Here is a 25446-nt window from a genome sequence, read left to right on the forward strand (position 1 = left end):
GGACATATGCTTCGGCATGCAAAAGCAGTGTTCCATGTATTGTTTTTGTTTTTTGGTTATGGTGTATTTTTTTCCTTTTGAAGAACGACTTCATTCAGATACTCAAAAATGGCATGTGGAACCTATCAATAACATGAATTTTAGAATTTTCTCACGTACTCTTTGTAAAAAGGATCGATCCATAGATGAAATACGAGGCCTTTAGAGGCAAACAAATTATCAAATCACTAAATGTGGCCTGATATTTTTTAAATTTGAGAACGAACAGGTAGGCATAAGCCGAGAGAGGGTGTTGAGACATCGAGTGTTACGATTTTTTGAGCGACAAATTAAACAGTTTCCTATGAGTTAAAATTTTTGGTTGAGACTCGATGATTTGAGCTACATATTTTAAGATTTCATACTAAATTCGACAATTCTTGAGTCGAAAACTCATATTTCCATTAAATAATTAACTGACTTTCATATAAACCTCTAGTCAAAATATTGTCGATCTGATTTAATGAAATATATGGAGATAACGAACAGTATTCAAGCTCAAAAGTCCATTATACAAAACAAAATAGGAGCAGAGCAAACACGGACCTCCAAACATCAGAGGTGGGATCAGGTGCCATGGAGGAGTGAGCATCCCCTGCCGACCGGTCACACCCGCCGTGTGCTCCTTGTCATGATCGGGAAATAACGGAAAAATCCGTCGACAATTTAGTGTGTAAATAATGGCCTAACAATTAGTATGAAAAACGTCAGTCAGCATTTGACTCAATGATAAATTGTATTTGCTGACAAGGTCATTGTATCGACCAAAGAACTTACGAAATGATGACTTTAAACGCGACAGCTGATATTCTTGTTTCATCAACTTATTTGTCAATAATTTACCTCGTTTTAGAAATTGTACATACGTAGAGCATGCTCTTGCGTATCGAATCAACTGAGAGATATATACCCCGTAAGCAGGTGATGAAGGTATATTGCTGCATAAGTAAGGGAAGCTGACGATTGAAAAGTTAAAGTCATCACGTTTATCATAAAGCTTGGTTGTTAGATTACCATTAACGTCTTTTTCAAGCATTGATAAAAGAGGGGAAATCCTACTCTGAGAAAGAAAGAGGGAGAAATCTACTCTACATTCCGGGGAGAAAGCTGGCTATGGGGGAAATCATACTCTACAACGGTAGGTAATGAATACCTAACATAGGGCATCAATATGTCCTTCAGTTTTTCTACGATTTGGTCGCCCGTTAGAGCGTCTGGTCTACAGTCACGGAGTAAGGAGTTGATCCTTACATCGCGGGTTCGAATCCCACTGTGGGACGTGGAGACCGGTCCTTCGGATGAGACCGTATAAACCGAGGTCCCGTGTCGCAGTAGGTGCTGGCACGAAAAAGATCCCTCACTGCTCAATGGCCGTAAGTGCCGAGTATTAGACAAAATTTGCAGGTCTCCACCGGCAAGTGGTGGCGTCTCCATATGAGTGAAAAATTCTCGAGAGGGACGTTAAACAACATACAAACAAACACACAAAATTCTACGATTTCAGAAAATTGTGTGAACAAACAGCACCCTCATTTGTTTTAATCTTTTAAGGTGTTAGAGGAACATTTTATGTATAAAAATACACGTGACTATATGAAAGGACACTAATTTGTTTGATGCATTTTACGCATTCCAGTTTAGAATGTATACTTGATTAATTTCTCGGATAAAGTTGTCTGAGGTTCATAATCTATATTCTTTTTTCAATTTTTTTTTTGGGGGGGGGGGTCCTAAATTATTTTCCTATCCAGATTTGGATATTATAAATAAATGTATATTCAATAAAAGCATAGATAATATGTTGATAAGAATTTCTAAAATGGCATTTTACACATCTTATCTTCATGAAAATATTAAAGCATTTCTTTGGTACTTTTCTATATAAGTTTAGCGCATTAGTTATTCTTTATGGAATACTTGTTTTATATTTTTATAAGGCAGAATGTATTCATGAGAGGAGACCTTCACGTCGACATTTCAATTTATCAACGACGCTTTATCAATTAACACTAGTTATTTTTATTTATGTGTCGACTTGATATTCATGATCTAAGTGAACTTGAAATAAAAGACACCACATCTGTCTGCCGCATCTGTTTTATATTTGGATGTTTTACTGACTAAAGACGATAAGGGCCAACTAACAACTAAACTGTATAACAATCGAGATGACTTCAGCTTTTCCATCGTCAACGTTCTTTATTTATATAGAAATACTCCGCTATCACCTGCATATGGTGCTTATGTCTCCCAACTTATTCGGTACTCAAGAGCAAGCTTGGAGCACGATCAATTTTTTAAACCGAAACAGACTACTGACAAATGAGTGGATGTTACAGGTATTTCCCCAACCTCGTTTAAAGTCGGCATTTCGTAAATTATATAGTCGTTATAATGACCTTGTTAACATATGTAATTATATATACAACCTATCATTGGTCGTATTTGACTGACATATTTCATACCAATTTGTTTTCTTACTGAATTGTCGGGGATCCGTGTTTTATGCCCTGTTCACAAATTTGTATTTGCTGGGGGTTTTTTAAGATCGATCACTGTTCTTCATTTCTCTTTTTTCTTCACTGACAAATAAGTTGATGTTACAGATCTTTTCAAAGTCAATATTTTGCTAATTCTATGATCGTTATACTGATCTTGTTTGCGAGTACAGTTTATTTTTGGATCGGATTTTGACAGACGCGTTTCCTACCAAATATTGGGCATTGTTTTTATCCCAGTCTTACTATGAATTCCTCTCTTCACTTGATCAATACAGAGAGATCAAGGCGAGTTTGCTCGGTCGACATGGGCTGCTCACTCCTCCCAGGCACCTGATCCCACCTCTGTTGTCTCGAGGGATCCGTTTTTGCCCTGTACACGATTGTTTACTGGATTTATGAGATTGATCATTTTTCATTGCATCGCATTGTTCCTTAAAACGAAAAGTCTATGCACTGTGTTCAAATTTTAATTAAAGTGAACTTTAAAGTTACGAATGCATTATTTACAGAAAGGCGGTGATATTAGACCTGCTTGGAGAGTTTTTTTTTTTTTGAATCATGCAACTCACATATTTATCAAAAATTAAATGCATTAGACGATATTTAATGTTTTGTAATATGGAATGTATTTCACGAGTGTGGCAGGATTTTTGTGTGTGTGTTTCAAGAGTGCAAAGCACGAATGAAAATATAAAAAAAAAGTCTTGTCTCACAAGTGAAATAAATTCAAGTTTCAGCTACAAAATATTGAATTTTTTTTATCATATTTTCTTTGATTTTCACATTGCCACTGTCATTTCGTAATACAGAGTCATAGGTTGTGTCGTCATAGTAACTATAGCGTTTGAGACGTCATAGCTTAGCGATTGTAAGATTGAAAACACTAAGTCTTTTAATATGGTTTCCAACATCAGATCTGGAGAAACTTTGGTAGTTTTAGTCTCTGTCAGGATTGTCCTTTCCTTCTTTATCATACATGTATAACAGGTCAGGGAGTACATTGTATTTTTACAACACTCATTTGAAGGTAAGAAAATCCAGTTTTGCCTCACTTCTGATATTCTTTCACAATGTGACAAATTCACTTTGATAATCTTTCACACTGTGACAAAATATCACTTTTATTCAATAAATAAATTACAGTATTCACTGTTGAAAACGTAATAAATTTACATATTTAATTTATTATATTACAATGAATATAACATATACACAATCAAAAATTTAAATTAACTTTTATATTACTTCTGTATTTGGAACTCTGTTCCAGGATACTGATTTATGTAAAAACAAAAAAGATGAATGTTCAACACTATGGATGTTTTGATCTGATTTAAGCAACATAAAAGAAATGTGTCAAAAGGATTGGCCCGCCATAGTATCTTACATTATGTTTTACTCTGCGTGTCAGTTTCATTCTAGAGATGAAATTTTAATCGAGGTTTTGATCATTTTCATTTAGTATACAATATTTTTGATATTAAGAATTCTGTTAAATAATCTCTTTAAAAAAAAACACGGGATTAAAGATTCCCCCATTGAAATTTTCATAGAATGTCGCCCGAGAAAATTTAGAGTTTTATCTTTAATAGTATAAATTGCATGAGAAAATTTCCAGTAAGATCAAAAAACAGAATTCCGACTAGGCAACGGCGTAATGCAAATGATAAAATTATCTTGAGACACCGCAGTGCAGCTTAACTTTGTAAGTAAATCTTTATGAATGTTATGACCGGGTTCGTCTATAAACAAATTTTACATTGCTTCTCTTCGACTTTCTGATTGTTTTTCAGATGCCCTGTAGGTTGTAAAATATCCGTTTTATCAAATGCCTTCGTTATGTACTCCTATCACTATTCTTTCCTTTGGGATTTCTGCTCGAGTTTCATAATATTCGACGATAGCACAGTAGGTAAATAGAAAATATGGTTCATGTAGGGAGAAAAGTCTGCCAAAACAATAACGTATGTTGAAAATCTTAATCTATTTTATCATAAATAAGCGTGAATTTTACGGGAACCAAATTGCATATACTCCGTCCGTGAGTGTATTATAGAGGAATATTTACAATATTAACAAGAATGTTGGCATTTTGTTACACATCCCAAGCAACTGTTCCAGGATATAAAAAAGTCACAAATTATAAACCCCTGCGTAGTGATATTTTTTAGTTGCTAGAGAATCTTAGCAGAATCTCAAAATACTCTTCTCAAGTCAGAGTTTCCGTCCAAATACTAGACATTGAAGGGGTACATCTTATTTTTCCTGGGGAAAATATCGAAGATTCCCCCGATTGCTTATAAAGGACAGTAGTTCTTCGTAACCTGTTTCTGCTTACCTGTATAAAAAAAAAACATTTATAAGACAAAAAGTATAAATATATAATTTATTATCAGAGTACGATATGTTTCTGGTATACATATTTACAATGACGTTTAATCACGTGTTGATCACATGATGGACCGTGGGAGACAGGAACTTGGATAGTGCTGATAGAAATTTTAATTATATATATATATATATATATATATATATATATATATATATATATATATATATATATATATATGCAATCACATAATGACTGAACTGTACAATGTAAAGTCTGCTAACAGTTACTTAGGAAACACAACAAAAACACACATATATACAAATAAAAAACAATCATTCGCACTTTTAATCTTTATGTATATGCTAGTAACAGAGGAAAAAATAACACTTATATTTCATTCTGAAGTCATCGTAGCCCTGTCTTCACTCTTTACAGGATAATAAAAGTAGAACTAAAAGGAGTAAAACTAATGAACAATTAATCGCGCAAGGTGAACACACCTCAGGAGATTGTATAATGTATTTTACCTCAAAAATTGCACTTCCAAGATTTATTTTAATAAAGAATACATATTTCTTTGCTAGTGGATTAAAAACAGAATTAAATCAAATAAGACCAAATTTTCTGAGAAAATACAGTAGATTGGATTCTGAACAGATGACATATTTAATCTCTCTTTCTCTCTCTCTCTCTCTCTCATTCTCTATAATATCACAATATGAGGCAGATTCTTCAGTCATTTATTTTCTAAGTACGCGCCCTTATCTATACTCTCGTTTTTGAATAATTAGTCTAAATATCATAAACATACACTCCATGTATGGAATATAAAATACGATATACTGGTGAGCACTAGAATTACTGCAGGATGTTGTCCACTTGAAGAACTCCGGGCTGATGTACCTAATGATGGCAGTAAGGAGTTCCAGAATTCCATCCTCCGGGGTTTATAAGTGTCCTCAGCACTGATGACCAGTGAGTCATTACTCAAATGAAGTCTGTTGTAAGATCTCGATGGTGAGTACTTTTGGAAGGGTTTGGAACCAACAAAAAATACCCTGAAAACAATTGAAATGAACAGAAAATGAATAATAGTCTATTATATAGTTTTATTATCGTTTTACGTAATTTAGAATTTATTGAATATTTATCGACGACGAAGATTGAGGTTAATGTACTTTTTTTTCATTTGGAAAATACATTTTGATGATATCTTCATCCAAATTGATTTAGGTTTTGCTTGCAGACGAGATTAATGGCATTTAATTGTCTTTTTTAATCAAACTTTCAGGACTGACACTTTCCATTTTTAGTTCTTATATGCTGCAAGTTAAGCTTGTTAACAATGATGACGGACGCGGTTCGCCTGAAGGATTTATGCTTTTTTTTCAATCTAAAATAAATATTGCACGCTTGCTTCGATTACATACAATTGATTATTAACAGCTTGTGTCACTATTATGAAATCATTACAATAATACTGCTGGATACTGAGATAAAGTGTAAATTTTTTTTACTATAAATGTGTGTGTGAGTGAGGGTGGGTGTGTATGTGTGTTTAGAGAGAAAGAGAGAGAGAGAGGACCAAGACAATGCATGTGTATGAAGAGACTAACGTTTACAGAAATAATTATTTGTATGAATAGAATGTAACTATAAAACATGATTCATGTGACACAAAACGCAGCAAGTTTCACGAACTAGAACACCTTTTATCACATGTTTACTCCTTTATATAGCTGATATCGGTCATATGATATTGTTTCATATCTCACATTAGTGATGTCACAATGATTTTTGCGTAAAGTGAGGAAGTCAAATAAGGTGAATCCATTGATAAAAACAATGTAAAATATTTGATAGGTATGTGTAAAACGTAATAAAAAGAATCTTCCATGGCTTCTGGTTGGATATGATTTTTATCTAACTCGTTGCGTGTCTCGCAAAGGTCCGGGGACAGAAAACACAACAAGTCGTTGAATATGTAAAACATGTCAAAGAATCTGTCAATGAATACTTTGCATTAACATGATTTAAATATTTAGATTTATACTCAGATTTAAAAAAAATACCAGGTATGTAAACCTATTTTTTCTCAAGTTAAATATGTGATACTGAATTAACCAGTTGTAACTTTTAAATAAAACATATATTCAAACAGTTAAAATGGAAAACTTTGGACTGATAAACTCCAAATACAGTGTCCATACAAAAAAGAACGCACGTACCCAGTTTTAACATAGTTCGTCCACATTATCATTGTCATAGTACTAGCTTCCTTATCTCTATCGTCGAAAGTAAACTCGGGGTGTCCAACATGAGGTAAACCAAAAACATAAAACAGATCAGCACCATGTGGGATTCCTATAGAAAACTGTATTGTTTATGTCAAGAAAACATTTTATGTATTTTCACATAACAGATGGTTATGTACATTCTTTATAGTTATCGTGTTTATTATGACGAACATAAAAATCTCTGTACGATTTACATGAAAATAAAAAGAATAATTATACCTTCCCAGTCGCTTAATTTGTTTTTTGCTGACCTATAGTCAAAACTGAAAAATGTGATGTCATTGACCCCCGCTGATGTCAGCAGGTCAGCTAACTTGACCATTGGAGCCACAAATACAATGTCACTTTCCATCTTACAAAATAGAAATATATATATATGAAGTGATTCTGTTCAATCATATATTTAGCAATACTGAATTGTGAATCTCGGTTAATTATTACACATTTTTGCTATTTAGCATAACTTTACAATTTTATATTTATATATACTTCAAAGTGAATCTCGATAAATTATCATGTATTTTGCTATTTAGCATACCTTTACAACAGCATATTATATTCACCTGTGTGTATCGTTGTAGAATGTTGACCTCCTCGTTGCGATTTGTAAAATTCTCCCAACCACCATATTCATGCATAATAAGATCTAAAAGGAAAGATATTTACACTATTTCCCAAGGTCTTTTCCATTTCCCAAATATTCCAAAATTAACTTTAGATGAGCGTCAGATTACAAATTCGTAAGTTAATACTTTCATTACCATCTACTAACCTTAAGATCTTGTAAAACAGATTTTTCCTTTCAGTGATATTGATCTTACTTGGAAATGGCTTTAGTAAGGGTTTAATACACGGACTTTTAAGCAAAATCTGCTTTAAAAATGATTTGTTCAAAAATTGTGTACTCAAGTTGTCGTCTAATCGAATTTGTACACACAAATAGACAAAGTGATTCCTATATTCAATGTACAAAGGATTAAAATTTTAACACGCTTACTGTTTGTCGTAGGGTTTTATACATTTTCATTATATAAGACAAAAGGGAATTCATTTCATAAATAAATTAAATGGATCTATTATTTGTGTTAATCAAACAGTTTCTCTGTAACAAATATATTACTTAGATATTAGGGAGAGTTATAGTTTTCAGACTTTGGCCTTTATAAAGCATTATAATTTATTTGTTACCATTTCATGGTACATGTTTTCGAGATATATTCAAAACCTTTGATAACCGTAAAGGTAAAGAAAATTCCTATTTTCTACTACCTTAAGTGAAACTGAGTAGATGTTTACAGATTTGAATATTCCACACAGATTATGTATAGCCACATTTACTGAAGAGGGGTTTATACGTTTCCACCTACACGTATCTCTGAGTTTGGAGAAGTTAAGACATAGGCCTATATCACCCAGTAGAGTGATCTATTTTTTTTTCTTGATGTCATTTGGATAGATTATACTTACCGTCGAGATTAGAGACTTTGGGGTAGATAGGTTTGTACCAATCCAGAACCTGGCGAAATGTTTCCTGGTCAAATTTGCCTGTTTTACTCTTCATATTATCGTGTACATACCTGACTGAAATAGCATTGAAATATTTTTTTTTTCATTACTGGTAATATGTGGTAGTTTTTAAAAATTAAACCATATAAAAAACCCTGCAGTCTTGCACGTTTTCTAAGTTTTGAGTTGACACATTATAACCAAAAGTTGGTATGAAGAGTATCCCCAGCTTGATTATGACTAGAATTCTACATAAAATTCCAAATTATCCGATCAGAAGAATGAAGTCAGACAACTGTGGGCAAATTTAGCCAACATTTGCAAGCTTTGTGGAAAGATGTGCTCACAAATTTGAGGATCAATTCTGATATAAACTAGTTATGAATTGATCTGTTACTGTATATATGACAATCATAAACCAAAATTCGGTAAAATATCTGCAGGCATAGCCAAAAGTATGTGTTGTTTTACGGAAGAAAAGAACAAGGGAATAACGGATATGGGTGAAAACATTGAGATCGTGACAAAGAATATTTTACCATCTACAGATCCTTCATCCCGTGTAATGGAGAAGACAAATGATTCACAGTTCATCTTTTTAGCTTGTATGGCCGTTTCCGGTCGTTCTGTGATAAATTCTCCATCAACAATGGACACCGGAAACGTCAAAACCTGTTGATACTTAACGATAAAAAAGAAGCATTAAATAATTGATATTTTTACTAAAAGGAAGCTTGAGTTTCTCAACATATTATCAACTAATCCCACCCACGATCAGGACTACTTGGTCTCGGTCAACATGAATTTCTCAATTCAGATAAACGTTTTTTTTCCCCGATTTTTTAAAAAAATAAATGATGTAAATATAAAGGTTTTAAAAGTATGCGTTTCTTTTCTGTATAATTTCGCACATAAATTTACACACATCGTAGATATTGCGTTTATGATAAAATATTGAAGTTAACGAACAGTGATTGCTCTCAAAAAACCTACAAACAATATTCATCTGTGAACAGGGCATAAAACACGGACACCTGGAAATTCCAGTGGTGGGATAAGGTCTTTAGGAGGGAACCTGTCGACCGGTCACGCGTGCCGTGAGCCCTATATATTGATTAGATAGACGAAATAATCCGTAGTCAAATGGAGTAAAACAAAGGCCTTACAAATGTATGAAACACGTCAGTCAAAACACGACTCAATGATAATATTTGTTTACAGTGTCATTATAACGACAGAGAATTAACGAAATGCTGACGTTAAACGAGGTTGTTGAAACTCCTGCAACTTCAACTTATCTGTCAGTAGCACGCCTCGGTTTAAAAAATAAATCGTACTCCGAGCATGCTCTTAAGTATCGAATAAGTTGGGAGATATAAACATCGTATACGAGTAAGAGTGGAATATTACTGCCTCAAGAAGCTGAAGTCATCTCGTTTGTTATACAATTTAGTTGTTAGTTGGCCCTTATCGTCTATACTTAGTAAAACATCCAAATATGAAACAAATGTGGCAGATGGTTTTGTATCTTTTATTTCGAATTCACTGGGAATTCACTTGAGTTCACATATGAATGGAAGTAACTATTGTTTATTGATTAAACGTCGTCGATATATTTGAATTTCGAATTGATTGACTGATTGTATGTAACTCATATACGGTACCAATTTTGATGCACCAGATACACATTTCGACAAAGTATGTCTCTTCAGTGATGCTCATGTTGTTTTACGTTCCGTTCGAGAATTATTCACTCATAAAGAGACGTCACCGTATGCCGGTGAAGGGCTTCAAATTTAGACCTTTACTCGGCACTCAAGGCCATAAAGAAGTGAAGTAACTTTATCGTGCCATCGCTTGCCTTGACACGGGGCCTTGATTTTTAACGTCTCATCCGAAGGACCAGGAATTTCGAAGTGAAGGCCACAGCAAGTGATTTCTTCTTCTCAAGTAGAAGTTTTTGAATAAATTATGCTTCATAGGAATATATAAAAACAAGGTTGGCTAATAATGGAGCACTATTAGTACTATCGAAATTCCACAGATTGTTGTTAGAAGACTCCAAAGACTACATCAAAGACTTCATAGATGTTGTCAATGAGGAATTCTGGTTCCTTTTAATATCAACCCCAGAGTAGAATCAGAATGATTTGTAATTTGTAGATGACCAATCACAAGATTGGAAAATCTCCGATCTGTAATGAAGTAATTAATTGACGTACTAAAGTATGGGAGGGGTATTGTATTTCTATGCATGGATGGAAGATGTTCATACGTATATATGTTTTCGGTATGTTTGTAGGTAGATATGGTTTTGGTATGTGTGTAGGTAGAAATATAAATGATGTCCAATGGTATGACAGTTGTTTTGAGCTTGTATATGTGTATGGATGTAACTTCATCATGTGTTGATATTGGAGTAGTTTTGAGTTTGTGTGTATGGATATAACATGGCTCACGTCTGTGGGTATGGGCGAGGTATTGTGGTTGGTGAACTTTTGCCATGACAGTTGCATTAGATATTCCCGAAATTCTTTAGGGTCTCGGTTTCTGGGACAGAGATCTCTGTTGCAGTACTCAGCTATGTTGTATCCCGGCTTCCAGTGGGGTGCCGCCAATCCCCAAAAGGCAATCGGGGAACCGCTCATAATCATGGCGCGACGGAATAAACCTATGAATAACAGAACAAAGGGTCCAAACTGAGGCATTAATTGACATTATCATAAAAACATATCATTCTTTAATCTACCATCAGTTATAAAAAAAGATGAATACTGATTAATAAAGAAGATAGTACATTTTCTGTTAATCTGGCTTACGGATCTAGACTAAGATGGATAAATAAAGAGAAACCTATAAAAGAATCACAAAATATTCTAACCCTGTGAATTTGGTATTGCATTTGAAAATAAATAATGCAGAAAGTAGAATGCTGTTTTGGAGTATAAATTCACATAAAATATTTGAAGGCGCATAAGGGTGAATTAAAAATAATGACCACCAAATTGAATTTTTTTGGGAAAAAAAAATCAACTAACCATAACATATTTTTCACTTACGTATATCATCAAACATGCATTCTAGTTAAAATTCCTGAAGTTGCAATATAATAGACAATTGGATAAAAATGTTTCAGAATTTTTATTTGTAAATCTTTATTTGAAAAAAGAAAATATCACTACGTCCTAAAAGATTTTCTAAAATACATAATCAAAAGAAATTATAGTTTTTTATGCTTCAAAATGGTATCATGGATATAAATGATTAGATCTAAACCTTGATTGAGTTTCTTCTCTTGTATATGTAGAGAAAAATTGGCTTTTTGATTGTTATTTTACATTATTTTTTCAATTCTGGTTTGAAAAGTTTCAATATGATAGAAACATGAAACAATAAAATTCTCCCCAAAATCACTTTTTTGTCCATTTAAGTCAATTCTTCAAATCTAAGCCAAAAAGAATTTTGATAAACAAGTTTTCTTACAAAAATACTAGATTTTGAAGTGCCCCTATTTTACATTATTGTGTTGCACTCCTGACATCTAAAATGTATTTTATTTAACGTTGTTTTAAAAATTATAACACACAATAACTCATTCTTAGTTTGTAAATCAGTTCATCGTTTTGATATTTTTTATCATTTACAGTAAGTTCTTCATATTTTCAAGACTTCAAAACATGATTATTTGCAATGTGTAATATGTGTACATTGTATGTAAAATTATGTGCAAAGTGATGAAAACTATTCTCTGAATTGACTGTAAAATGTCTGTAAATAGTTGATAGATATAATGTTTTGAACATCAGATAGAACCAAACATTTTTTAAAATTTATTTTTTAGTAAAGCTAGATGAAGATCATTCATAATTATTAAACAGTTTTGTAGCACTCCTGACTGCAGTAAAATTAAAAATTAAAACCATTGAACACAAAAATTCATAAAGTGTTGGCAATATCAAGTGGGAAGAAAATTGTGCAATATTTATAGTCCAATACTTAATAATTAAAACACATGAAAGTATTTAAACTTGTGTTTATATCTTGAATTATTCCCTATTTATGTCAAAAAACTAGCTTAGATATAAATTAGAAGATAAGATATATTTTATAGTATGTTTTCCTTCACAGGACAAACACTGTAAGCAACTGAGATCAACCAGAAACATTCTACTCATCAATTTTTTTCTTTATATTTATTCCTTTTTTTGATCAGCAATAATTCTTACACATTTGTTGCACTCCTGACCAAGAGCACGGGAGTCTTTCAAGTAGAATTGTGAAGCGAAAATTACATTAGAACTTGTTCTGTTGTTTCAGTGAAGTTGAAGTGGAATTACTTGAATTTTATGACAATGTTTTAGTGTGTTTATTTTTTACATTCATAAAAAAATCAAACAAAATATAAAAACACATCTGAATTGATAAAATTGAAAAAAGATTGATTTTAATATTACAACTGTCAGTAATTTAGTACTAAATTATTCAAATAGATCATTATTAATTAAAGAATATTTCTTAGCATGAATAGAAGTCTTTTCGTCATATAGCTTGAATCTTTAAAAAAAATGTGTTGCACTCCTGACCATACAAATATAGATCTGAAACACAGACAGACCCTGTAATTGATAAATCTATTTGGTAAATATGATCTTTGTGTCTTTATTTTCCAAAACAAAAATCAGAAAACCATACACTGATAAAAGGTTTTTTATGCTGGGGAGCAAAACACCAAATGTTGCACTCCTGACATTATTGGGTATGACAGATACTTGACTTTCATTAATGCTGCTTGTGTTTTATTTAACATTCTAAAGTTTTAAATTGTATATCAGGTATTGTTTTACACTTTGACAATTTTTTTGACTTAACTGACTTTCACATTTTTAAAATTGATGTTTTTTGGCAACACTACATTTTTTTCTCTTGCACTCCTGACATGGTATAACATTTTTTTTAACATCTTTCATGGCCAAAACTTGGTCATACAAAAGTTGCTACAGTCAACATTTAAAACTCAATACTTTGAATATTATCAAGGAAGTCTTTATTTCCTACATAAACCATTTTTATTTATTTCACAGATCTTCAAAACATATTGAATTTTCAAAATAAGGTGTTGCACTCCTAACATTTTTAGCATCATTTCTGGGCACAACTTTTTTGTGAATCGAGATATCAATGAGATATTTGACAGGTATTTAGATAGAAATTTATTGCCGTATTTTTAGTTTAGGTTGATAAATATGTGTTTGATCATTGTTTGGAATTCACTCATAAATTACCTCTCGCATGGTTCTCATAAAACATTACCTTTGCTCAAAGGGGAGATCACATGAAATCCTACATCAGCCGCGCCTGCGCTGTGTCCAGCAATGGTGACCATTTCCGGGTCTCCACCAAATTTAGCTATATTGTCTTTCACCCAGTGCAGCGCCATTACCTGATCAAAGAATCCGTAATTTCCCGTTAAGCCCTCTTTCCTAGCTGCATAAAACCCTAAAATATTAAATTGCATGTTATCAGATAGCAGGTGAGATGAGAGCAATGAACGATATACATCGACATTACATAATCTTACATTATTTTAAGAATCAACAGGATAAAAGACACCAAAATTGACCTTCACAAAGTTATCTTGCATTAGGAAATTGAGGGTAACTACCTAGAGAACCAAGACGGTAATTAAAATTGACAACGATGATGTCTCCAAACGCCGCCAGGATATCTCCTCGTAGCATTGCCCCCATTCCTACTCTGTTAGAACCGCCGTGCACATAGAGAAATACGGGGATGTTCTGAGAGACTCGCTGTAAATAAAGTGTAGGTTGAAATTAAATCGTAACGACATTCGATCTGTTATAAGAGCTACGTCGTCAAGAGTAGAGACTGGATCAAATTCCGTCTAGAAATTCATCAGAGTTCTAATCAACCTTCCTTATCAAAGAAAATTTAATTGATACTATGAATAAAATTCAGAATTTACCAATTCACAATGTTGAGTTTTAGATGGACTGATAGATTGAGAACTCCATGTTGTATACTTCCATTTTGCAAATGAAGATTTCATTTATTTGACTCTTGTATAAATGAAGATTATGTCATATTTAGCTATAGTTATTTTTATACTAAACCATTGTTTCAATTTCTCCTTATTTAAGGAATGAATTTAATAGCTACCCATTTTATACGGTATAAACTGGGTTGGGGCAGTTTACGCTTTATAAACCCCGAAGCGGTTTATAAAAAAAGCGTAAACTGTTCCAACCCAGTTTATACCGTATAAATTGGGTAGCTATTAAATTCATTCCTTATAATTTAATTTTCATTCCTTTCGCGTAAGAAAAAAAAGATGATTGTCCTTAAAAAATTTCTTCAATTTGCACAAAAGTTAAATGTAACGTCAGGCGGATCGATACGTTTTTGACGCAAGTTATTGTAACGTAGGCAACCCATTTTATACAATATAAAGTAATTTTTTATCAAATAAAGTGCATATCATGTACATAGGAAAAATATATTTAACTTCTGTGCTTTGCTTTTTTTCCTTGATTTATTATTTATGCATGAATACGATATATAGTAGTCTTTCAACACTGAATGTAACTCCATGCAAGGATCAACAGGATTGTGTAATACACCTAAGTGATATCTGAAAATACATTATATATTTGTTTTACCCTTTCTCCTGAATCAAACATCGTAACGGCCTCCACATCCATGATAGACACTTTCATAACCTGTAGCCTTTAGAATAGTTATTGCAAGGACAATTCAAGAACATGATTTTAGTGCACACATGTATTCCTTTCATTAGCATCGGAAACTTCATAGAAAAGAGTTGAACTTTGAATTAAATTAAAAATATGTGTGTAAAAAGAAGTTTCTAATGAAAATTCTTATTAACACATACGTTGGTATATCATGCATTGTACCAGCATGATAATAACAAACACGAGATGACGTCATAAGACAGACAGTAACATCTGCACGTAAGCTTTTGTCTCTAAATGTACTCACTCTCACTTCGTACCCAACCTCGTGTTAGATTAAAGGCCATCATATAGACAAGTGCATCAGGAACCCGGAAATTTTCATACCTTGTATTTAGTCATCTAAAAAAATTATTGAATATACACACAGGTAATCTGAAGTTATTATTATATTAAACATATTGACAATATCTATGTATCTGTGGAAAAACCTGTCGTTAAATCAATTTCTATTAATTATGCTCCTTTTTTATCAAACCTGTTTTATATTTTTATGAAGCAAGAGATCGGGGGATTTTTTAAGGGGGGGGGGTACATATTTACTTAAAAAGAAAAGAATCCATCTCAGAGTTTTTTAAATTAAAAAATAAATAGATAAGATAACCCCCCCCCCAAAAAAAAATTACGTGCTAAATGCGGAGGGAGGGTGTCTCCTCTCATAGACAATCCACTTTCTTACTTACTCAGTATTTCCTTACCAAGTTTTGAGGGGCTTTGTGATTTTGGGGGTTTGGTTGGTTTTGGTCACTTTACCGTATAAATTTATTTTAAAAAACTGCTACATGAGAAGAAACTCTTGACGTGGCCTTCCATTCAAGATTTAGATATTTCGACGACGTTTCGCCAATTATCAATAGTAATTTTCATTAGTCGACCCGATTTATTCCAGTGAACTCGAAATAAAAGATACCACGATACCACAGAGTCTACCACATATGTTTTTGTTCGAATTTTTTTTCTGACTATGGACGTAATGGCCAACTAAATTAAACAGTATGACAAATGGGATGACTGCAGCTTTTCGATCGTCACTTCTCCTATTTATGTACAAATATTCCATATCACTTGCGTGTGGTGTTCACTTCTCCCAGCTGATTCCGTAAGCAAGAACATGTTCTGAGTAATATCAATTTTCAAACCAAGGCAGGCTAAAACGAATATGTTGATGTTACAGTGCTTTCTACACACTAGTTAAAAATCAGCATTTCGGGAATTGTGTGGTCGTTATAATAACCTTCTTTGAAATACAACTTACCGTTTAGTCGAATTTTAATTGACTGACGAGTTTCATACCAACTGTTAGGCCATTATGTTAATGCTAATTTGATAACAGATTACTCCGTTTACACGATGAATACAAAGGGCTCACGGCATGTGTGCTTACGTCTAAACACTTGATCCCACCTCTGATGTTTCCAGAGATCAGTGTTTTTTGCCATGATTACGGTTTGTATTGTTTACGGGATTTATGAAATTGATCACTGTTTGTTATCGTTATTTATTTCTTTATTATTCTATAATGCAAAGTAAATATACCTGTATCAATTTGAGCACATACATGTAATACTCCACTGGAATGTGGGTCATGGACCTCTTTTGTTGATATTTTATATATTAAACTTATTACCAGTCTAAAATTAAATAATTTTATGAAGCATAAATCTTGCTTAAAAATGATTTTTAGAGAGAAGGTTTAAATGTTTAATAAAGGGCATTTTAAGTTTCCGGCCCCGAACTGGCCCCAAGTGCGAGTATAATTAAAATTCAAAAACCTTTTTGCACATTACATTATTTATCATATTCCAAAATAATATTTTGCTACTGCATAAAATGGAAAAGGAGTTCTGTTGTTGAAAACCCTTACTCTCTGGCCTTAATTTGGCCTCCATTTAATGAAAATCAAAATTCCAAAACCTAATGCACATCTACAGGATACCATCAACTTCTCCAAGAATTGGTTACTGTGTAAAATGTATTAGGGGTACTGGGTACCAGGTTTTTTGTATAAAAATTTTTCGACCCGCAATTAATTCCCCGAACTTCAAAACCTTTTAGCACCTTTACAGGATACTAGTATCACTAATTATAATTTATAAGATGAATTGGCTACTGCTTAAAATTTAAAGTAGGAAGACACATGTAGTGTGATTGATGGACGTACGAATAGATCGGGATAAAATACATCCGAACTTTCTTTAGAAAATGCAGATATAATTAAATGAATATGAATTATGAAAACCCTCAAATGATCACTCTTCCGAGACGATAAATGACCACTCTTTAGTGTTGCCTAATACTTCAGATTCTATCTATATTCAAATTTATTACATTTTCAACAGTGAAATACTGTGATTTATTTATTGAATAAAAGTGATATTCTCTCACAGTATGAAAGGGTACCAAAGTAATATTCTCTCACAGTGTGAAAGGATATTAAAGTAAGTAAAAAATAATTTCTGGCCTGTCATAAGATAGAGATACTAACTTAACCATCTTGATAGAGACTAAAACTGCCAATTTATCCAACTACAAAACATTGAATATCTTCTATTTATTTTAAAAAGAATACTCTTCCAATGCTAACGCTTTGTTCTGATCCTAAAAGTAATCCAGTTGTCGATGTCATTGTACTGCATTTTAAATGACATAATTTTCCATTTTTCCATTAAGTACAAGGATTTAAATTCTGAACTATCAGAACCAACATATTATTGAGTATATGAAGAAAACAATATTTGTAAGACTAATGTTTGACGCTTTCGAAATAATGTATTTGCACGACTTTAAATCCTAATAATATAAATTCATCTCATGTTTACCCCATCATCAAGTGGATATTGGTCATTTGATATTGCACTGCAGCACCTTGTGATATAATACTAACAAATGTGTGAACATAATTGTGAACAATTATTCACGATAGTGTAATTTATAAAATTTTGAAACTACAAAACTTTCTTTTAAAAAGCACTTTAAAAAAATGCAATATGCACTACTTTAGAGGTTGTGCTGCAGCGTGAGACAGCCGACAGGAAAGCAAAAGAAAAAAAGAAATCCCAAAACAAAAGGTATAAATATAATAAAAAGAATCTCCCATAGTTTGTCATTGAATATGATTGTTATTGTATTTCCGTTGAATAAAAAATCACATCCAATCCAAAACCAATGTTGATCATATATTTATATAATCTTGAAAATGATTTCCAGGATTTTATATGGCAAAATATTCTAGGAGCTATATTATATTACAACGTTACACACCTAAAAAGAACCAGACTGGACAGAAATGCATGGAATGGCATATTACACCATTATTACCTCAGGGACGTAAACGTTGATGTAAAGACAGTCTTCATCCTCCCTGTTAAACCCCGGGCTGTGCAGATTCACATACGACATGTCTGGTGTCTGGGGACATGCCGGAGGAAGCTCACCAGCAAACTTCACTTCACCCCAGGGGTCAGGCCGCTGCGTCCTCTGAAAATAAGCGAAAGAATTCATGGGTGTTTTGTACGTTACATCTCCAGAATGTTTACGTTTCGAGGCCGCTATATATCGAATGATTATGTGGTTATTATATTGTTTAGAACATTATTCTGAACATCTTTTGTTCAATATTGCTTATCAAAATATTTCTCCTCTTCGAGATAGAAAGTGTCAAAGATTTAGCATTCTGGCCCCTTATGGCCCCTTATTACATAACATATGATCAAAATTTTATAATGTATAGTTGCAGAATGTTAAGATTTGCGCTTGTACCTTAATAATTAATTAGGTGAAAAGGTGTTATTACATTATGTACTAATTACAAGACAGTATTAGCTTTGTTGTAATACACACAACCAATAAGTGACTGGAAGATATGTACCACCAAGATGCCAGAATGCTAATTGTATAAACAGTACTAGTTGGGTATTGTTTACATAAAACACGTGTTCATTCAATCGACGTTTGTATAAAAGAGTTGTAGCTCCGTAATTCAGAAGGTATATTTGGCTTAATGAAAGGATCGTGGCTGGTTATCGCGATATGAAGATGACTGATGAGGCAGACGATGTCATGTAAAGGCGATACATGTTTAAAGTCAAACAGAATCAGGCTTTGATAAACCCACCCCCAGTTTTAACCAAAACACGCGATTCTTGAAAAAAATGTTTTGCAATATTATCTTATCATGGTACAAAAAGATTTCACTCTTATCATGACACAGAAAGATTTCCCCCGCATCCAAAATCTGGGTCGCAGAACTTGAGATTTTTTTGTTTGGTTTTATCATTTTATATCTCTACGACTAGTCGAAAAATCCAATTCATTCATCTTAAGCTCTTTTTTCATTCTTCGGCTACTTTTCAAAGCAATAACTTTATCTTAAGGACGATAAGTTGTGAACATGATGAAGTTATACAGTATAGATTAATGAGGGCATCTAGCGATAAGCTATCAAACAACACAAAAAATGCTGAGAAAAACAGTATTTCATTGACACGAACTAGCATGTTGTTATACCTCTGTCGAAATATCCTTGGAGCTTGCTGATTGATGCATGTTAGACGATTGTTTCAAGTGGGTAAAATATTGACAAAACAAAGGTCTCATTCATATATAACATTTTATAAATAATTAACTACTAATAATTCGTGAAATAAAGGCTATAAGACATGAAAGAATATAATCTTATAACTGAAGTTTAAAATTGTAATTAACATAGTTGTGTATATAGTAGCATATGTCTTATACAATAAGCCAGCCGTCTAAAATATATACCATGATCCTTCAATGGCTTATTAAAACAAATTGAAGGAATCATCTTTTTGATATTCTTATGATGTAAAAGATCTCCCCCCCCCCCCTCTCTCTCTCTCTCAATCGACCGACAGTTAAAGAAATTGTCTTACCTCAAATCTGAGACGTTTAATTGGAGGTTTTGCATAGGGAATTCCCAGATAATTGGCGACTTTCCTCTTTGGTAAAGGTTCTGTCATTATCCCCTGAACCTGTCCATATTCTGTCTGCCTGATTGGGGATTTCTCGGGCACCTTCAAGGGACACACGACCCCTACAAAAAGCACCCAGTACAAACAGTCTTGGATGATACCCGCCATTACCAACTATCCAGATTGTAGTTCGTCGGATAGATGGCTAGTAATCCAATTGCAACAGAATGACTTCAAGGAAGCACCAGATGTCGAATCACTGTCGCTAATAGTAGCAGAGTGCACACCGGTGGCGTATATTGTTAAGTGGTATGCGCATTGCCTCTATTTACCCCGACAGAAGGCACCGATGCTGACGCTGCTTCTAGATCTACTCGCTTATAGTACAATAAAAAGGTCATTATGACGAAAGCCAACAAGCAGTAAAGGGCTATTTGTTTTGAAATAATCTGGTAATGTCTTGGTTACTGAAGGAAGATGTATATCACTTGTTAGGACCGAATGCCTCTTCGTATATGGGTGCTGACTATGAAAAAACATTATCTTTTTCCAGAATTTTATTTAATTTGAAAAATCAATGCAAATAATATCTGTGGAATAAAGTGAATGAAACTAGCATCTCATTCTGTACTTTTCCCGCCATATCCGATGTCAAAGCAAACAGACGACATATCATATGTTTAAAAGTGGGAAATGAACGACATACCTATGTGTATCCTATTTGATATACTGGTCAGTCCCTCGAACACATGAATAAGTGATATTTGTATCTCAACATATTCAATATCAGAAATGAAATGACCAAACTTTTCACTATATTTCTGACATCTCTATGATATTCTAATTAAAGAGAATTTATGAAATTGATGCATCTCTGTAAGACTGAAGAAGACATAGATAGAAACTATTATCATATATAACGTAGAGAAAACAATGCAACATTTTAGTTTTGGGTACTATTGATACCTGTGTGATAAGTTGTGCAGAGAAAGACGTGTAGCATCAGTTTTAGGTAGTATTAACATCTTTATGATAGTGTTTTGTAGACAATGAGAGGCAGAACCTTAGCAGTAGATCAATAATACTGAAATCAGTATGATATATCATTTTGAGAAAGACATGCAGCATCTTCGTTTAAGGTAGTATTGACATCTGTAAAACTAAACAGGTCCCGGGATCATGATTCAGACTAAGTCAAAATGTCAAATATCCGAAAGATATTAAATAATACTGAACCAACACCTTAAACTTACAGAAAACAACAGTTTGGTGATGTAGTGAATATAAATTTAAGATTTTGAAAAAAATTTGTAAAAATGATTCTGAGTCAGAGAATCTGAGTCCTAGATAATCATGATACTTATATAAGTAAACACTTACTGTACAGTTGGTGTATTAATATCATCGGTTCTTCTGGAGCATACATGTATGTGATATGCTGTGCAGGAGCTGACAGTATTTTCAGTCCTAGGTCATTCTGATGCCTGTACACTGTACTACGAAGGAAATGACAATCTCCCATTTCTAAATGGTAATCCTGATATCTTTTTGATCTGTAGGAACTCTCAGTGTCGTTTAGTATCCTGATGCTTGTATGATAGGTTATATATGTGTAGAAATGGACGGTGCCTCAGTCCTATAAGATAATCCTAATACCTATATGTTATGCTATGCAAGAATAGGTGGTGTTTCAGTCCTAGAAAACCTTAATATACTATCTGTAAGCTATGCTAAGTAGGAACGAAATATACTGTATAGGAAACTGGTAAAATCCAGTCCTATATGTAATCATAATACGAATGAAAAAAGGTTAAGATAACAAACAATGATCGATCTAAAAAAAATCTACAAACAATACAAATCAGTGAACAGGGCATAAATCACAGACCCTTGAAATTCCAGAGATGGGATCAGGTGTCTGGGAGGAGTAAGCATCCTTTGTTGACCAGCCACACCCGTTGTGAGCCCTATGTATTGATCAAGTAGGCGGAATAATCCGTAGTCAAATTAAGTATTAAAATAAGGCCTAACAATCGGTATGAAACCCGTCAGTCAAAATACGACCCAATAATAGGTTATATTTTCTTACAAGGTCATTGATAACAATCATAGAATTACAAAATGCTGACTTTAAACTAGGTTGTTGAGATCCCTGTATCATCAACTTATCTCTCAGTAGCCCGCATCGGTTTAAAAATTGATCGACTCAGAACATGCTCGAGTATCGAACAAGTATTGAATAAGACGGGAGACGTAAACACCATCTGCAGATGATAGCGGAATATTACTGTATAAATAAGGAAAGTTGACGGTGGAAAAACTGAAGTCGTCTCGTTTGTCATACAGATTAGTTGTTAGTTGGCCCTTACCGTCTGTAGTCAGTAAAACATCCAAATATGAAGCAGATGTGACAGACTCTGTAGTGTCTTTTATTTCAAGTTCACTGGGATATATCGAATCGACATATGAATGGAATAAGATAGGGAGATTGATTTATTGTATATTGTTTGACGTTCGAGAATTTTTCACTCATATAGAGACGTCATCGTATACCGTAAAAAGAAGATGTTGAAAAGACTTTGACTGAATTAAGATGAACATTAAGATGGTAGTTGATTTGTGATTTCTGTGTATTTTGTTTCGAAATAATAAAAATTATGATCGCTTTTAACCATACAAAAAGAAATATTACGTTGTATTTTACTAGAGTCTCAAATTGTTAAAATTTTCAATTTTCCGAAATTTTATAAGAAGCATTCAATTTAATCTGAAAATTCATGTAAATTCACCGCTTTATCAGAATGATTTTTTCTGTACATTGGAAAGGGTGGAGATAAAGGAACAGTAGATCTCCACAAAGCAGTGGTTCCCGCTTGGAAATAGCTGGATTCACGGAGCACGAATTGAAATATTTTTGATAAAGCAAAGAAATCTAGTTACTTCAAATCGACAAATGAGTGTATTTATGTGTATCTCCCACATGGGAGGGACAGGGGATCGGATATAATTTGAACAAACTTGAATCTATACTAAATGAGGATGCTTCTATATTTATTTATATTTTATTTAAACTAATCAGGCTTTGTAAGATTTTTACAGATTTTCATCTATAACTTCCTATGTAAAGCTTGATCTTCTATTGTGTCCCCGCCCTTCCCAGGATTCATGATTTGACGAAGCTTGAATTGTCACTTCCTGGGGATGCATCCATATAATTATGATTAATCAAGGCTTTGCTGTTCTTGAGGAGGAGATTTCTAAAGATGTTCCTATATATTCCAATGAAAAACTTTGATCGCCTATTTTGGCCCCACCCTTTCCCCGGGGGCCATGTTTTGAACAAGCTTGAATCTACACTACCTGAGGATGCTTCCATATAAATATGACTAATCATGGCTTTACTGTTCTTGAGATTTTAATCGCATATTGTGGCCCTGCCCTAGCCCCAAGTGTCATTTATGAAAAAAAAATGAATCTCCATTTTGTAATGAAGCTTTCACATAAGTTTCATTTTTTCTGGCCCAGAGGTTCTCGAGTCGAAATTGTATAAAAAAAAATTAGAGACAACAGACGACACATTACAGAAAACAGACGGCAGACGAACTCCGGACACCCTTCGATCAGGTGAGCTAAAAAGGATGTTCGACAAAAAATGTTTCTATACTGTTTCCATATGCGATGAAAATAATATTTCAGTGATTCGTTTGATATATTTGATTGAATGTCATTAAGTTTGGTTTTCATAGTTACCTAGTGATAATTTTGAAGAAAATGAAGGAAACTTCAACATTTGTTGGCATCTTGTATTTTTTGTATTATTTAGAGAACGAGACAGGTACTGTATCGTAGATACAAATTTAGGGGTGGACGAGTGCGTAGCACGAGTCTCCACCCCCAAATTTGTATCTACGATACAGAACCTGTCGAGTTCTCTAAATGATTTGTGAAACGATCAATAAAAAAAAAGCACCGCCCACTTCGTAGCATCCAAACTTCCGCCAGAGTTCGTTTGTTCTCTGTAGATGAGGCCTCGACGGGGAGTATACATCCGCAGTATATATATTTCCACGGACAAGGTAAGATTAAGTCAGATTAGTTTTGACAACGGGGTAGACGTAACATACTTGAAGTCAGTCTTAATTGATAAGGTGGACGATTTAACCTTGTTGTAGGTGGAGATTGATCCTAATTTATTTTAGGGGTCTTAAAATCTCAGTTAAACTAGATACACATACAGGCGATACAGACAGTTTTTCGATGGACTTTGATGTTACGGATTTTTATTTTCTTATTAAAATGCGACATAAAAAACGAAGTGAAAGAGATGTGCGGCAGTCGTCAGCGATAAGGATTTAAGATGAAATTAAAAAACCCCTGAAAAATGGACTTGATTGAGTTTGCACGAGAAGAGTGGAGAATGGGGTAGGGGGAGTGCGAATTTCTCCTAATGTATGCTGCATCTGCGAACCCATTGGCTTTACTATTTTGAAGGGGACACAAAAAGCAGGGAAAGCAAAAGGGTTTTCAGAAATTTATCCAACATAGGATGTTTTCCATAATTGCGAATTTTCCTTTTCGTTTGGATCGAAACGAAATAACGTGTAGATTCTGTGTGGAATAATTTTTAAAAGTGATTGAGAAATTTTGACATTTTACATGCTTAAGGAAATGTTTCTTCAAAAGGTATAATAGGGAAAAAAAACAGCATTTACTATTAGTACGTGTTTTTGATAAATTGAATCAGATTTGTTTTTAGACCGTGCTGTATTTTAGATACAGTACAGTAGACTAATACAAGACAGTATACAGGGCTAATACAGAACGGAAAGTAGCTCCGCCCACTGTTGTCTCGTTCTGTATTGCTAATACAGAACAGCAAACTTCAAAGAAAAACACGGCATTCGTGTCACAACATTCATTTACCTTATTACTTATAACTACACTGTATGTGACATTAAGTATTTCTTACGTAACCGATTATAAGTTAGAATTAAAATATGGGGAAATTCCTTAAAAAAGTTATATATCCGAGAAAACAATTGTTACCATACCTACAATAATAGACTT

The 25446-nt window shown here is 33.4% G+C and overlaps 1 protein-coding gene across 1 annotated transcript; it reads right to left on the reverse strand.

Moving 5' to 3' along the window:
* Positions 1-5116: 5116 nt before the first annotated feature.
* On the reverse strand, positions 5117-20679 carry LOC133199504 (pyrethroid hydrolase Ces2e-like). The gene is made up of 11 exons (XM_061335313.1): positions 20341-20679; positions 18764-18922; positions 14338-14482; positions 13986-14171; positions 11135-11346; positions 9215-9356; positions 8637-8750; positions 7733-7815; positions 7389-7521; positions 7101-7236; positions 5117-5930 (listed from the first exon to the last, which is right to left on the reverse strand). Exons 1-11 carry the CDS (start codon positions 20545-20547, stop codon positions 5672-5674), a joined length of 1776 nt encoding a protein of 591 aa, XP_061191297.1. The 5' UTR covers positions 20548-20679; the 3' UTR covers positions 5117-5671.
* Positions 20680-25446: the final 4767 nt, after the last annotated feature.

This window comes from Saccostrea echinata, unplaced genomic scaffold (genome assembly GCF_033153115.1).
Source record: "Saccostrea echinata isolate AGI-Se365-2 ecotype Australia unplaced genomic scaffold, CSIRO_AGI_Sech_v1 ptg000034l, whole genome shotgun sequence".
NCBI classification, from domain to species: domain Eukaryota; kingdom Metazoa; phylum Mollusca; class Bivalvia; order Ostreida; family Ostreidae; genus Saccostrea; species Saccostrea echinata.

Coding starts and splice junctions, on each gene's coding strand:
- LOC133199504 (XM_061335313.1), bottom strand. CDS start 20,547: ATGGCGGGTATCATCCAAGACTGTTTGTACTGGGTGCTTTTTGTAGGG. Junction 14,483..18,763: donor TCAACGTTTACGTCCCTGAG/GTAATAATGGTG, acceptor CTTTATTTACAG/CGAGTCTCTCAGAACATCCC. Junction 7,237..7,388: donor CAAATTAAGCGACTGGGAAG/GTATAATTATTC, acceptor AGTTTTCTATAG/GAATCCCACATGGTGCTGAT.